General features: G+C 48.3%; 1 protein-coding gene across 12 annotated transcripts in view; it reads left to right on the forward strand.

The window, feature by feature from the left end:
• SH3KBP1 (SH3 domain containing kinase binding protein 1) overlaps positions 1–14,275 on the forward strand; it is a 350,398-nt gene that overhangs the window by 297,297 nt on the left and 38,826 nt on the right. For 10 of the 12 annotated variants that reach the window (XM_081566026.1, XM_081566027.1, XM_081566033.1 and 7 more), the window contains one exon: positions 2,437–2,596. In XM_081566026.1, coding sequence (XP_081422152.1) covers positions 2,437–2,596 — 160 coding nt within the window. The remainder of the gene's footprint in view (positions 1–2,436; positions 2,597–14,275) is intronic. The other 2 variants (XM_081566029.1, XM_081566032.1) reach the window with 1 other exon arrangement.

Genomic DNA, 14,275 nt, shown 5'->3' on the forward strand with positions numbered 1-14,275 from the left:
TTTCTCATCAAATGAAAAACACCCAGCCTAGTCAGTTAACACATTGGAGCTCTTTCATCCCAGCTTCTTGCAATTACCACCTTCCCCACACCAGCAGCACCTCAAAGTCAGAATGCCGAGTGTAAGTCCCCAGAGGGCCTGGATGTACCCGCCACGTTTTCTGACTAGCCTAGTGCCCCAGGTGCTCATTACCTGCTGATGAGTGAGTATGGCTTAGAGAAATTCCCATCCAGACAAATGAAAGCTGTCAGTCATTGCTGGGCTTTTGACTCTGGCTACTGTATTATAGACACATGTCCCTGGTCAGGAATGTTGAGGATGGGGCTGGCATGGCCAAATTGGGAGAAGCAGCCCAGTGCCCACAGTCCTCTTAAGGGGGTCAAAAATGATCATTTTCAGGAAAGTACCCTAACCTGTATCACACAGTCAGTTTTATGGCTGGGTTTGACTTATACAGCCTGAGTGTCCCTCCCAAAGAAATCTGTATGCTGTGGAAGGACTGATTTTATTAGGTGTCTCAAATTTGATTGATCACACATTTTATGGGGAAAGTGTTAGGTTATTATTATTAACAGGAGGCAGAGCAAATTCCATTTTAAAAAGCAGTTATTTGTAAGTCACAAGAGAAATGCTGAATTAGCGCACACAATTATTTGGAGGTGCACCTGGGTGGCCTCATGAAGCTTTATTGTGAAATGTAATATTTTATATCAGTGTGCCACAAGTTTTACCAACACTGCAAGTTCTTAAGAAGTTATACGTCTTTCTCTCAGAGTGAAGAGTTAAAACTTGAGTTGTAGAAGCTTACTGTGAAGGCCATGTCTGCATCACAGATCAATGAAAATACGCACCATCCAAATAGTTCTTTGATAGAAGTGTGCATGTTGTGACGTAGCTAAACACTGCCTCTGTCCTCATAGAGGACATGTGGCTGGTTTTGGGCTTCTCGCCAGGCTCTGTGTTGAGGACACTGCCTGCTCTGTTCCATGCTGACTAGCATATGGCCTTGGCTTACGTGTGAACAGCCGCCCTGGTTGGCTAGCCAAATAGCCACACACTTCTGCTTCCTTCCCCTCTCATGATGCCTTGCTCTAGGCTGCAGTGGGTCAGGATGCAGACGCTCTGGTGAAAAGCAACAGGGAAGCTGGTGAACCAGCCCCACCTTCAGACTTGACCTCCCTAGTAGGTGGGCACGAACCCTCTCTCCTATTCGTTCTGTAGGCTGCCAGAGTGCCCGTCCCTCCCAGCAGGAGGAATCTCCGCTCCTTAGTATTTTAGCAAAGCCCTTCTTCCTCTGGCCCCTGCGGACCAGGAAAAGAGTCCCTAGCACTCCAGGAAGGAGCACACTCCCTTACTGAACTCTTGTGGGGCTGAGATGGTGAAGTCTGCATGATACCTCATGGGCTTTTTAAAGCTTTGCCGGTTGTCCAGGTCACCCAAACGACATGAGTTTGTGTCTGCAGGTAACACATGTTCAGGGTTCCAGTTTCCGAGTGAACACAGCAATGCTGCTGGTCCCCCAACAGGCAGCTCTCTGAAGCCCCGTCTTTACAAAGCATGTGGGTGTGTGCTCTTCATACCACGCACCGGGCAAGGTGAATCTGGGACAGAATACAGGAAGCTGCCACCAAACCCTGCCCAGTTTGGCCACTAGATCTGGCTTTAACTTCATTCTAATAACTGCGAAGCCCCAAACCCTTGGAAACTGATTACCTGTGAAGTCCCAGTTTACCTTCCAAGGTGAAACTGTGCACAGAGAGAATCCAGACTCAGTTGTTTTCTGAAATGCTCCCCTGTTATTGGCTCCTGGCACTCTACACAGGCTGACCTGGGAGACAGGCCTTTTTCCTCCCCACACCCAGCAGGTCCCGCTGGGCATTGACCAAACCCATCAGCCATTTACCAGGCACATGTTCAGTGCCAGGCCCCATGCAGGTCCTAGACAGATGACCAGATGTGGGTCCTGCCCTTGGGGGCTGACAGCCTGCCAAGCATAGAGACACCCAGAAAGTATTCAAGTGAAGCTTGTTTATAAAGGGCTGTCCTTCATGGCTCAGGAAAGGGAGTAGTAGGAAAGTGTGCCTCTGAGGGTGGGTCCAGCTATTGAGAAGGGAACATGATGGTGCAACATTTCAGCCTGGGAAAATGTGAGTAGGCCCAATGAAGTGTGAGTAGGACTTTTCCAAGGCTAGGCAGGGACCGGAAGGACCCTCGGGCAGAGGGACCAGCACGAGTAACGGCGAGCAGTGGCCTGTGATTCTCTAGTACTTTTTCTAACTTGACCAAGAACAGGTGATGCTCTTTGCTTCCATCCTCACCTTGGCAAACAGCATCAGTGATTTTTTTTTTTGAAGCAAGAAGTTCACAGTCTTCGATACTGTCCCTTACATGAGTTCTCTCTGTCTTCCTTATGCTTCCTTAAACAATGACTTAAAGAAAGACCAGAGAGAGAGCCAAAACTGGATTTACAGAAGCCTTCTGTTCCTGCCATACCGCCCAAAAAGCCACGGCCACCCAAGACCAATTCTCTCAGCAGACCAGGCGCGCTGCCCCCGAGGAGGCCAGAGCGGCCCGTGGGTCCCCTGACCCACACCAGGTACTGCACTGCTCTTGATGCCAAGGGTGGGAGTGGGGTGGGGCAACCAGAGGACACTGGACTCCGGCCACTTGGGTCCTTGCTCCTGTGCTCGGGCAGAAGTGGGAGCGAGGCTGGGAGGCGCAGCCTGGGTTTCAGGATTACAGATGAGAATCCAGGTCCTGGCATCTTGGCCCTGCTCACATGTGGGAATTCCCCTATGTACCCTTAGAGCAAGGCCAGCTGCCCTTCAGACCAGAAGTGCTGGGGGTGGCCTGCCTGCCTTCACCCCTGGAAGTCCTCTCACTGGCTGCTCCATCCCTGAGCCTCTCCCTGCTCTGTGGCGCCTCCCTCCACACTCCCAGGCTCCCTCTGCCCTTGCCTGCACAGCCATATTGTGGGCCCCACGACTTGGTCTAGCAAAGATTGTCTTAGTGTCCATGTCTGTGGACTGTGAGACCCTCAAAGGCAAGGGGCATGCTTCATTCAGGCATGAGTTCTGAGATGGGCCCGGCAAAACTCAAATGTGTTCTGCTGCTGACTGTTAGTGTTAGTGATATGATGGGATTAGAGTTGGACATTGTGCCTTCCAGACCCGAGATGCCTACCACAAGGAACAAGGGAGTGTTGCATTCTCTCCACAAGTTCATTGCTGGAACTTTCTACTGTTACTTGCATATTCTACGTGTTGATGTGATATACTGGAGCAAGTAGGTGACATGTGGACCTGTCAACACATGGTCACTCGCCAAATTTTTGTTCTTTTGACCTAAGTTTTCACGCAGAGAATCTCGCAGGGCTTCGGTGCCCTTGTGCTGGAGTCAGGCAGGCTTCTGGGCTTATGTCATGGGAAGAGGGGGAGCCTCAGCAGGTCACTGCACCTCACCCCTCACTCTCCCTGTCTGTAGATTGCGGGGATCATAGAACACATCTGAAAGGATGGAAGGATATAATTCCCAAGTACATAGCCCTAGGGCTATAAATCAGTTTCACTTCCATTGTCATATTTATGATTGTGTATAAAACTGGAACAAAAATAGCTCACTTTACATTTTAGAAAAAAGGTTCAATCATGGTAAAATACATATAACACATGATTACCTCAGGTGTGTGAGCCCATTGGAGGGGCGGCTGGCTCACCCATGACATTTGGCAGGTGTCCCCCGAGGTCCAGTAAAACAACTGCCCTCTATGATGGCCTGGGGGGAAACTATGGGACCAGGGCCACTGTTGAGTTGGTCAGGCTCCTCCGTGTTGCGTCCTCTTCTGCCGACTGACATGCACACCATGAGGCCACGTGACAGCCACAGTGACCTGAGCAAGGGCCATTTCAGTAGCGTGGTTGGCCCAGGGCTCGCACTTCAGAAGGAAAAGGTTATGTGAACGTTAAGTGCTTCTGAGGAGAATATGCACTCCACACCCAGGGAGGGTGGAACAGCAGAAGTCGTACATCACTTTGTGGTGGTGAAAGGAGAACAGAAGCCACGCTCTGCCAAATTCTTACAGCCTTCCAGGGACCACAGGCGTTTCAATGAAGTCAATACGATTTCCAGAATATCCTGCCGATCTTTCTAATGAGCTGATCTGAAGAGAAGTGCAATTCCAGTAGCTTCTGCGCCTTCGAAGGTTGCTCTCAACTGTCTTGTTAGGAGATAGGTGCAGGCCTTGTGAGCCATCAATTAGACCTGCAGGGAAAGTGGGCCTGAATGATAACTACCAGTCCTCTGGGCTCACAGAGGCCCCACTTCCCCGCCGCCTCTGCTTAGCTCTTCCCTCCCCCCCAGCTGTTGCAACATCCAGTTGTGGGTCAGAAGGACGAGCCACTGAGGAAGATGCATGAGAGGCCGGTGGGAAGCATAGCTGTTGTTTACATCATGTGTGAGGTCTGAGCAGCCTGGGAAAGGGTGGGTGGGCAGCCCCCGACCTCCCAAACCCCCAGGGCGCTGGTTTGCAGAAAGGAGGGAGCAGGAGGCAAGCCCCAGGAAGTCACAGAGCCAGACAAGGAGAACCTGGTACCTGCTCTGGCCCCTTGCTCAGCCAGTTGGAGGAAGGACGGTGCCCGCTCCCACTCGGTGGTTCTCAAACTTGAGTGTTCATCAGGGTCACCTGGAGAACTCATTTGCACACATTGCTGGGTGCCACCCCACAGATGTGGTTGGTCTAGGGGAGGTCTGGAAATTAACATCTCTAACAAGCTCCCTGGTGATGCTGACGCTGCCAGCCCACATCCAAGCCGTGAGAACCTCTGGTCTACATTCTCCTGGGTTTGTGATGGTGCCTCCTTCCTTCCCTGTCTGCCTCTCATGCACCCATTAGTGATCCCCAGCTGTCCAGTTAGCATGCCCCTCTTCTGGAAGCCTTCCCTCATCCCTCACAGTTGCTCTCTCCTCGAAACGCCTGACACCCCATGTGGAGCCTGGTGCAGGGCCCCCTGCTCTGCCACTTGGGATGTTCACACCCCCGGACTCCTTCCCCAGATTTAAAGCAGATCAAGAGTGTGTTTTGTCATCTCCACATGCTTTACAGGGCTGAGCATATGGTAGTGGCTCATTTAATACACTTGTTGAATGCCCTGGTTCCAAAAAAGGCGGGGAGGTGCCAGTGCTTTCATTTTGTTCGCTTTGGCTCTCCTGTACAAGCTCTGTAGCACTCATGTCTGATGTTCCAGGTCACCTTGCATGCCATGGATTTCAACATAACAAAATTTAAGAAGATTGAAGAAAGGCTTACTGTTTCTCAGTATCTCACACACTTCATATTTTTTGCTAAGCAGTTATGTTAGACAACCAACCCATACTGGTTTATGAACTTGTTTTGCTCTGCCAAATGAGTTGACTCAGGGATGTTCACGTCAAGTAGTTTTGTGTTGGTGGTCCTCCAGAGAATGGGTATTATCTGCTGTGCAAGCCCAAATCCTTGACGGGATTTACCTGACGGGGTGGGTGGACGGGCGGATGGATGGACGGATCGGTGGACACACGGATGCACAATCACCATTTGCTGTTCTTACTGGGAACGAGACATGAGGCGTTGCCTGCCACTCCAGCTGCAGTGTCTGGGCTTAGCTTCTTCTCACCCACCAGAAAGCTCGCCACCAAATGTGGCTTCCAGAAGAGATCAATTTCCTTCTATTTAAACAGAAACTAGCACCTTTTAGAAAAAGGAATACATAAGTTCAGTAAGAAAGGAATTGTTTTTAGATGCATTCACTTAACAGAAATGAATTGGGACGTCTGTGTACCAGATCATGGGCTTCAGGAATCTCCTCTAAGGGAACTAGGACACCAGCGTGATTTGGAGTCCATCTGAGCAAGTAGCAGCATGCCATTAACATACTTACTTCTAAACAGTAAATGTACGTAGAAATGTAACAGAAAAAAGAGACTTTTTCAAAAAAAGTCAATAACAGTTAATTTACAAATTGAATGATGATAGGAGATCCCCCTGGGTCCTAAGTGCCTCCTTTGTTTGAAAGTCTGTGCTTTGGGGATGTGTCAATTATTATCTCACAGCGTGAAAACAGTGTCTGCTAGTCTCATCCAGCCCACCATATAACTAAGGCAGTCATCCAGAGAGCATTCTGCCTACATCTATCTTCACACCTGAAAAGAGCCTACTTACTTTTTTTGATATTTGATCATCAAGATATTTCAAATGACAGAGTATACCTAAACCTTTTTGTATGTGTGTTGTATACACACAAATGAACGTGTGATGTTATACATCTCATAATGTGTTGTGTCGGTTTAATAAAGATAGGGTCAGAAACCCCCATGAGAAGAGGTCTTGAACTTGGGAGAAGGGACCAAAAGGGAAAAAAAATAAAACAAAATCCAAGGAAAAGCTGGAAAGAAGCAGGCTGTCCTGAGCTCTAGCAGTCTGTTGCAGTGGGAGGCAGTGAGCCAGAAACCTGAGCAGCAGAGTAGGTGTGTGCCTTCAAAAGAAAATAAACCCCAGAGGGAAAGAGGTAGACGCAGGCTGGATAGACCAGAACAGCTTTGTTAATCTTCCCAAACACGGACACCCCAAGTTGTAATAACCCTTCATTTTCTTCCCAAAGAACAGGCAAGTGGGAGCAAGACCTTTAGTCCACGTTGCCAGGGAGCTTTGCTGGTTGTCTGGGGCAGCACAGGGAATTGGGGGCTGGGGAGATGGAACTTGAGTGATAGGGGCTCTGGGATGGAGGGAAAGGAAGTGAAGCCAAAAGAAGTAAGAGTCGATGAGGTGAGCAGGGATGGAGTGGGAGCTGAAAGTGGGGAAAGTTGATGGTCAGAGGTATCAGAGATGCTGGTCAGAAAGAGGAGATTGGTGTTCACAACTTCGGAGGTGGAGTGGGTCTGAAGATGGACATATCCACGAGGGAAGGGCCCTGAATGTGGGTGACTGAGGGTGAATGAAGGTTGTAAGTGCTAAAGGGACCAGGGGAAGGAGGGTGGGGGGATGGATCGCCCACATGGCTGTCACAGGCTCAGGAAGATGGCAAGAGCTGAAGTGAGATGAGGCTCATGTTCTCAAAGCCAGTATCCTTCCAGGTGGATGTCAGTGCATTCTGGGAGTTGATGACAGTCAATCATGAGAAAGTTTCAGTAGAGTGGTAGCAGGTCATTAAGTCAAGAGGTTTTAGGTGGATGGAGTTGGTTACTGTGGCTCAAGCACCACAGAAGGTACTTTCCCCTGGCTTTAAATGTGGAAGCCTGTGTCAGAGGAGGAATCTCAGTGAGAAGACTGGCAGTCAGGTCTTGGACACCAGGCTGTGGGCATGAGGACTAGTGGTTTCCCAGACCTGTGCTTCTTGGAAATGGTCTATTCCTTTAGGTCTTAAACACACCAGGTACCTTTCCCATGAAAGGCTGAAGGCTATGTGAAGTGTCCTGGAACAGGGATCGGGTGTGAGGGACCGTGGAGTTGTACATTTTCCCCTCATAATGAAGAGGGAGCCCTGGATATCAGGGAAACCCTGGGAGATTAGTGGCTGTTTAGTCCTGAGACATTTTAGCTTGAGGCAACGATTAAGTAAACATTTATATGCCAAATATCAACTTAGCGCTTAGGGAAGGGCAGATGTCTCTCTGGAGACCAACTTGCCCACACAGAAATTAATTTTTCTTTAGATTTATGCAGGCATCCAGGCTGCTTCAAGCCCCTCGGGATACAAATTAGCCCAAAGTAAGCTGGTCTAGTGGTTCTATGACTTGTGTGGTCCCCATACCCACCAAAAGAAAGCATTTAAAAAGACCTTTGCTCTTATTAGCTCTAAACTAATCAATCATTTAATTTTTTAAAAAAAGAGGGAAAGCTGGCCAGAGTGCACCCAAATGTTCCCTAAGCAGGCATGTAGGATGTACACCCAGGTGGTCAGGCCACCATTTTGAGTTTGGATTGCTTGAGTATTCTAAACGTCTTTTCAGAGATTCCTAGGGATGTGGCATGTGATGCTTGAGTGTTTCCCTTCTTCTCTACAAGTCAGGACCAAGATATGTCTTTGGAGAATTCAGGAGAGATCTTGGCTAGAAATTACAGAGGTAGGTGTCACTGGCTCGTAGACGATAGTTACAGGCATGGAATGGCTATAATCACTCCAGGAGATTACAGAGAAGAGGAGGAGAGGGTACAGACAGCAGTGGGGAAAATTGTTGCTTACAGAGTGGAGGAAGGATGAAGAGCCGTGGGAAAGGGTGGGTAGGCGGTGTGGCCATGGAAGCTAGGAGAAGGGAGGGTGGACTGGCTACTGGCCAGTGGGTCTCACACTTGAATGTGCGTCTCCATCACCTGCAGGCTTGTTAAAACACAGGTCGCTGCTCCCCAAGCTTCTAATTTAGGAGATCTGGGTTCAGGCCTGAGAATTTGTATTTCTAGCAAGCTCCTGGGGCTGCTGCCGCCACTGGTTTGCCATGCCCACTATGAAAACTGCCACCAAAGTGAGAGCCTGGGAGACTGAAAGGCACTCGTGGTCTTTGGTCACTACTTGGCCCTTAGTGATCCCAGTCAAGCTGATTCTGTACAATAGTTGGGGGTGAGAGACAAACTCAGGTTGAGTTGAAGAAATAACAGATGGGCAACCGAGCACAAGTAGACTTATCTTGTGAGAAACTCAGCTATGGGGAAAAGATGAAAAATGGGTGCTAGATATGAACTCAGTGATAAGAGAGGAGTGTGTGTGTCATTCATTCATTTCAGAAATGTATCAAGTGCCTCCCCTTGACCAGGCTTTCTTCTGGGTGGTAGTTAACTCTGGTAACTAGGCCAGACCTTCTTCCTGCTCACCCATTGCTTACTGGGCTTTGGAGCCAGGCCCACCAGGGTCAGAAGCCCACCCCTCTGCTTCTTTACCCTGTGGCTTTGGGCACGGTAGCCGCCTCCTGAGTCTCCATTTCCACCACCACCCCCAGGGCACCTAGCTCTTCAGCTGGTACTTATGAGGTCCTCAGTCTATCTTTTTTCCTCGCTGCGAGAGCTCAGTGGGTGACCTTACTGGGAGAAGGTTTGCCATATGGTGATCAGGCTTGGTAGCCCTGAGGGAATGGGGAAATAGGGACACCCTCAAGACTGCACAACAAAGAGTCTCCAGGGAGTGGAAGCAGAGGGAAGGCTGGGGCCTGAGGGAGGGCGGGTGATGTATGGAGCACAAGAATCCTACAGGACAGGATTCTATAGAAATCCTGTAGAATCCTATAGAAACACCTGGTCATCATGTAGAAATGTCTGTGCAATATTTGCTCGCCTCATTTCATTTGTATGTATAACTCTCTCCATACATCTTTCTACCCTCACAAAGAATGAATTTTCTTCCCTGCAGCGAGATCCAGCAGTAGTGATGGTTTAGCCTTAGCCCTGACTGAGCCACATTGATTTTCCTGCCAGTGATGGCCAGAGGCAAGCAAGGAATCAGTAGCAGATAGTGGCACCCCACATGGCCACAGTACTACGTGGTTCATGTAACGCTTTTCCCACGGGTTGTTTCTATGAACACTCGTCCTCCAAGTGACACCCACCCCCAGACTCTTCTCAGAGTTGCTTGATGATGAGAAGCCCCTCCTCCAGGCATCTGAAAAGCCCCTCGCCCCTCTGAGATACCCGGCTGTGCGTCTGCAGATGAGGGCTGTGGGTGACATTGTTCTTTGGCCTCAGGGGCTATGGGGCTCATCATGCCCTGGATGGGCTCTGGACAGAGGCCTGTTTCCACACACACTTGCAGAGTCTGCACAGAGAACAGAAATGTGGGGGAGAATTGAGCGGGCAGTGTCCCGTCATCTTCCAAAGTGTCTTCACCAACTATAAATAGCCAAACCTCTCTGTGCTCATCCAAACAGGGACACGGTGTGAGGGGAGAGCTGCCAGGAAAACCACTCTGGTCCCCGCTTCCTGCACCCCTGGCCTCGCTGCTGCCGCCATTTTGTCCTTTTCTAAAGGAAAGATTCAACCTCCCCAGGCAGAAAGGGCCCAGGAAGGGCCATTATCACTGCTTTTTTTGTGAGAGAAATAGCTCTAGAAGCATCAAACGTGTACATTTTGATTATTACTGCCCCAAGGGTGGTGGGCAAAGATAGGGCTGGGTGTCAGGAAGCTTCTATCTAGTTTCAGTGTGGCCACCAATTAACTGCATGATCTCGGGCTCATAGCTCCCGGCCTTGGAGCACAGCTCCCTTGTCTGTAAGAAAATGGGGGCTTGAGCTGGGTAATCTCTACCCAGTTTTCATAATCAGAGCCTAAGTCTGAGATGTTATGAGAAGGCAGCCTGGAAAGCAGGGGAGAGCATTCACTTCCTCTGACCTTGCATCCTCAGTGCATGGTTGGACCAAGACGAAGGAGGTGAGCAGTAAGATAGGGTGATTTTGCATCAGAAGGGGCTGATAAAACAAGGTTGCAGGGTTGGAGTAAGAGAGAAGAGAGAGAATCTGCAGTCGTTTCTCTAGCAACTTCCCATCTGCCATCTGTCATCATCCCTGTAAGTGGCTAGACTCCCAGGCAGGATCCATCACTGACTCAATGGACATGAGTTTGAGCAAACTCCAAGAGACAGTGAAGGACAGGGAAGCCTGGCATGCTGCAGTCCATGGGGTCGCAAAGAGTCAAACATGACTTAGCAACTGAACAACAACCCAGGCAGGATGAAAGCTGGGGGGAAAATCAAAGATTGAAGGGGTGCCCCTCAGTGATTTTCTGAGAACAGGGGACGAAGATTTTCTGCTGCTTTTTTCTTTCCTTTCTTCCCCAGCTTTTTTTTTTTTAACCTCTGTAACAATTTTTAGACAGTTAAAACCCAAGCATTTACATGATAGTAATAGATCCTGCTGAGGGTCCAGAAGGGAGACTGACAAAAAGATTCATCATCTGGACTTGGAGTCTTTCGCTTGGTAGGAATAAGTAGACTCACCGTTTCCCTTCATCCCCACTCCCCTCTAGAAGGGTCATAGGGTCTTTTGGGTGGATTTTAGCTGCTGCTGTTAGTGCTGATCTTCATTCATTTATTTATCGTACTTGTTTGCTTGCCTCAGCCTCCTGTGCACTTCAGCATCTTTTCCAGGCCACGTGTCTTGGCTTAACTGTCCCAAGTTGGGCTAAATTGGGCCAGGCCACTAGCTGAGCTCATGTTCTCAGGGGATGCGCGTGGCGTGTCTTCCACATTTCCAACTGTTCATGTGCCCCGTCTCACGTCTCGGATCTGAGGGGGAAGAGCAGGCCCCTCTGGGTTCGGGTATGTGATTTTTGTTTATTATTAGCACTTTTTAACTCGGGGAGCCAAGGCGATGTCCCCAGCTGTCAGTGAGCTGCAGTGACACAGGCGGCCAGGCATCCACCCTGCCGCACGGTCTCCAGGACCAGCAGGCTGAGTGAAGCAGCTCTGAGAAGTGGTTAAGAGCTTGGGCTCCAGAGTCAGAGTTAGTAGGTTCAAATCCAGATGCCACCACTCTACTGGTTTTATAACCTTTTGTCAGCAAGTGACTTCCTCTCACTGAGCCTGAGTTTCCTGCTCTATATAATAAAAAGAAGGGCCACCCAGGTGGGCTTCTCCGGAAATCAGCCTCTGTGGCAGTGTTTAGAATGCAAGATACGTGGAGGGGTCAGTGCCTATAGGGAGAGAGAAGGAAGCCATGTTGGGCAGAGGGAGAAAAGTTGTGATGCTGCCTACCAAAGCCTTGGCCAAATCCATGGAGCTTTGGGACTAAAATGACTCCTCTGACTTGTCCAATGTTCAGCTGAAATGACTGAGACTTTCTTTTATTAAATTTTTAACACCAAAAGCATTTTGTATTGGGGTCCAGGCAACTAACAATGTTGTGATAGTCTCAAGTGAAAAGCAAAGGGACTCAGCCATACGTATACATGTATCCATTCTCCCCCAAAACCCCCTCTGAAATGGCTGAGACTTTTATACCTTGAAGCGTGGGCTGCCCTGGAAGGCTGAAGGAGGCTCCCTGCAGCTGAGGTGGTCCCTGGAGGGGCCGGCACCTCTCCTAGCAGTGAGGGCTACCCACTTCACAGAAGAGGGCTCTGAGTGGTGCGGCTCTCTGTCTACCACACAGAGGAGCTTCTTCAAGGGACAGTTGGGGCGGTTGAATCTTACCTGGAAGGATCTCATCTTCATGCCTGGTTCATGGTAGGCAGTCAGTCAAGTGTGGTACTGCTGTTAGTTCTCTGGGATTGCGAGTTCCACTTACTCCTGCCGGATGTCCTTGGGCTGGTCAGCCCATTACCTGCGATTTCAGGTCCCTGGCCAGCAAAGCATGGAGACTCTTGGTTGCTAGTTGCCTACCCGAGTCACGTGTTTTAAGTATCCATAATCAAATCTGCTGAAGAAATACAAGAAAAATAGCATTATTTTGGCTTAAAAATCAGAGTTGAGTGAGGGTCACATTCCGACATCATTGGCTATGTGGAGATATGCCTGCTTTCTTCTATTTTCTCCTTTTATTTAACACCCATGGGCATAGAAACTCACCATTAAAAAAAAATCCTCACAGGAGCTAGTAAACTGCAAAAGGATGAGCTCTTCCTCTTTTGTTGAATTTAGTAACATCCTTTTTGCCAAAATGGTACCCATGTGTTGGGTAGACTGGAGGAGAACAGGGACCATGGAGGGCTGCAGCCTCATTGGGTGTCAGCCGCTCCAAACATGTGCTTTGGAGAATTTCAGAAATTCTGCTATTTTTCAGAACTGAAATTCATTAGCTTTGTTGTAAGCATCTATAAATACAGTGAAAGGCATTTACAAATAGACATTGTAAAACGCTTCCACACCCACAGTCTGAACACTGTCAAAACACCAGCTGCAGCTTCCCTACTTGGAAGGATCAGAACCTTTTTTAAACTGCACCTACTGTGTTTTCAAAATAGGCTTGCTTCTGGCCCTGTGTAGAAGATAATTTCAGCTGAAAGCCTCTGTCTGCTCTTGGCATGAGGGATCAGAGCTCATTTAAAGATGGGGGTGTCCCAGTCTCCTTCCTGTCAGAATATGGTGGGCACTTTAGAATCTGGGAAGGGGTCACTCACAGGTGCTGTTCCCTATTTCTTTGGGCGGGTGCTCCTCATAACCTGGCCTTGTCAGGGTAGGCTTTGTAACTCCACTACCCACCCACCCCCGCCACAACTGGTTCCCAGGTGAGTTCCAGGTGTGGTCACAGGGGATCACAGAGGCCCCTGGATCGGGGAGATCCTTAAAGGAGAGTTTGTAGGTAGGGGCCAGGCAGTCTTGTCTTTTACCTGGATGATACTATTGGGGAGAAATGGGAGCGAACAGAAGCTGCCTGAATTGTACGCTGTACGCATCTCTTTTATTGAAAGTGAACTTTAAAAAAAAAAAAAGAGTGAACTTTCAAAGGAAGGAAAAATTCACCTATAGGCTTATCCTAGAGACAACTGCTATTAACATTTCAAACTGTTTCTTGCCCATCTTTTTCCTATGTATGACTCGGTTTGTTTTCCATCGCTTTTACATAGGTGTGATCATACTGAATGTTGTACAACTTTATGTCTTTTGGGGAAAAGTGCGATTCTTATAAATACATAATGCATTCCCATTTCAGGAAAAAAAGGCAAACGTTCATTCATTCCACAAGTATTTTTGAGCTCCTGCCATGTACCAGGTGCTGGGCTAGTGCTAGAAATCACCCATCAGACTCCCCAGGAATAACCACTGTAAATACATGTTCTTCTAGCCTTAAAAAAAAAAATCCCTCTTCCTAATATATCAGAAGGGCATGTGGGTGCCTGTGAAGTAAGGTGTATGTCAATTTTAACTTGTGTTTTTCAGTTGACGTTGTAACATAAGCATTTGTCCCTGTTGTCATGAACTGTTTGTATATCATTTTAATGGTTATATCAAAGTCCATCAAATATCATAGGTTTTCAACTGTTCCCCTATTTATGAAAAATTCCAGTTCTTTTCAGTTTTTCTATATTACAGATAATGCTATGAGAAACATCTTGATCCACAAAACCCATTTGGGTATTTCAGACTATCTCTTTAGCATAGACCTCCAGATGAATATTTCAAACGCTATGAATATATACCCCATTCTGAAAAATTACTTCTTTTTACCCTGCCCTGGTCCCCAAAGGCTTGGAGGTAACTTTAGAAAATGCATATAAAAGAATAAAATAGTTACAAGGGTGACAATAAAGTGGAAATAAGGGCAGATATAAGTAATACAGCCCAAGATCAGAGGAGCACAGCAATGCACATAGAGTACTCTAGGGCCC

The sequence above is a fragment of the Giraffa tippelskirchi genome, chromosome X (assembly GCF_054371585.1).
Source record: "Giraffa tippelskirchi isolate mGirTip1 chromosome X, T2T-mGirTip1v1.2.pri, whole genome shotgun sequence".
Lineage (NCBI taxonomy): Eukaryota > Metazoa > Chordata > Mammalia > Artiodactyla > Giraffidae > Giraffa > Giraffa tippelskirchi.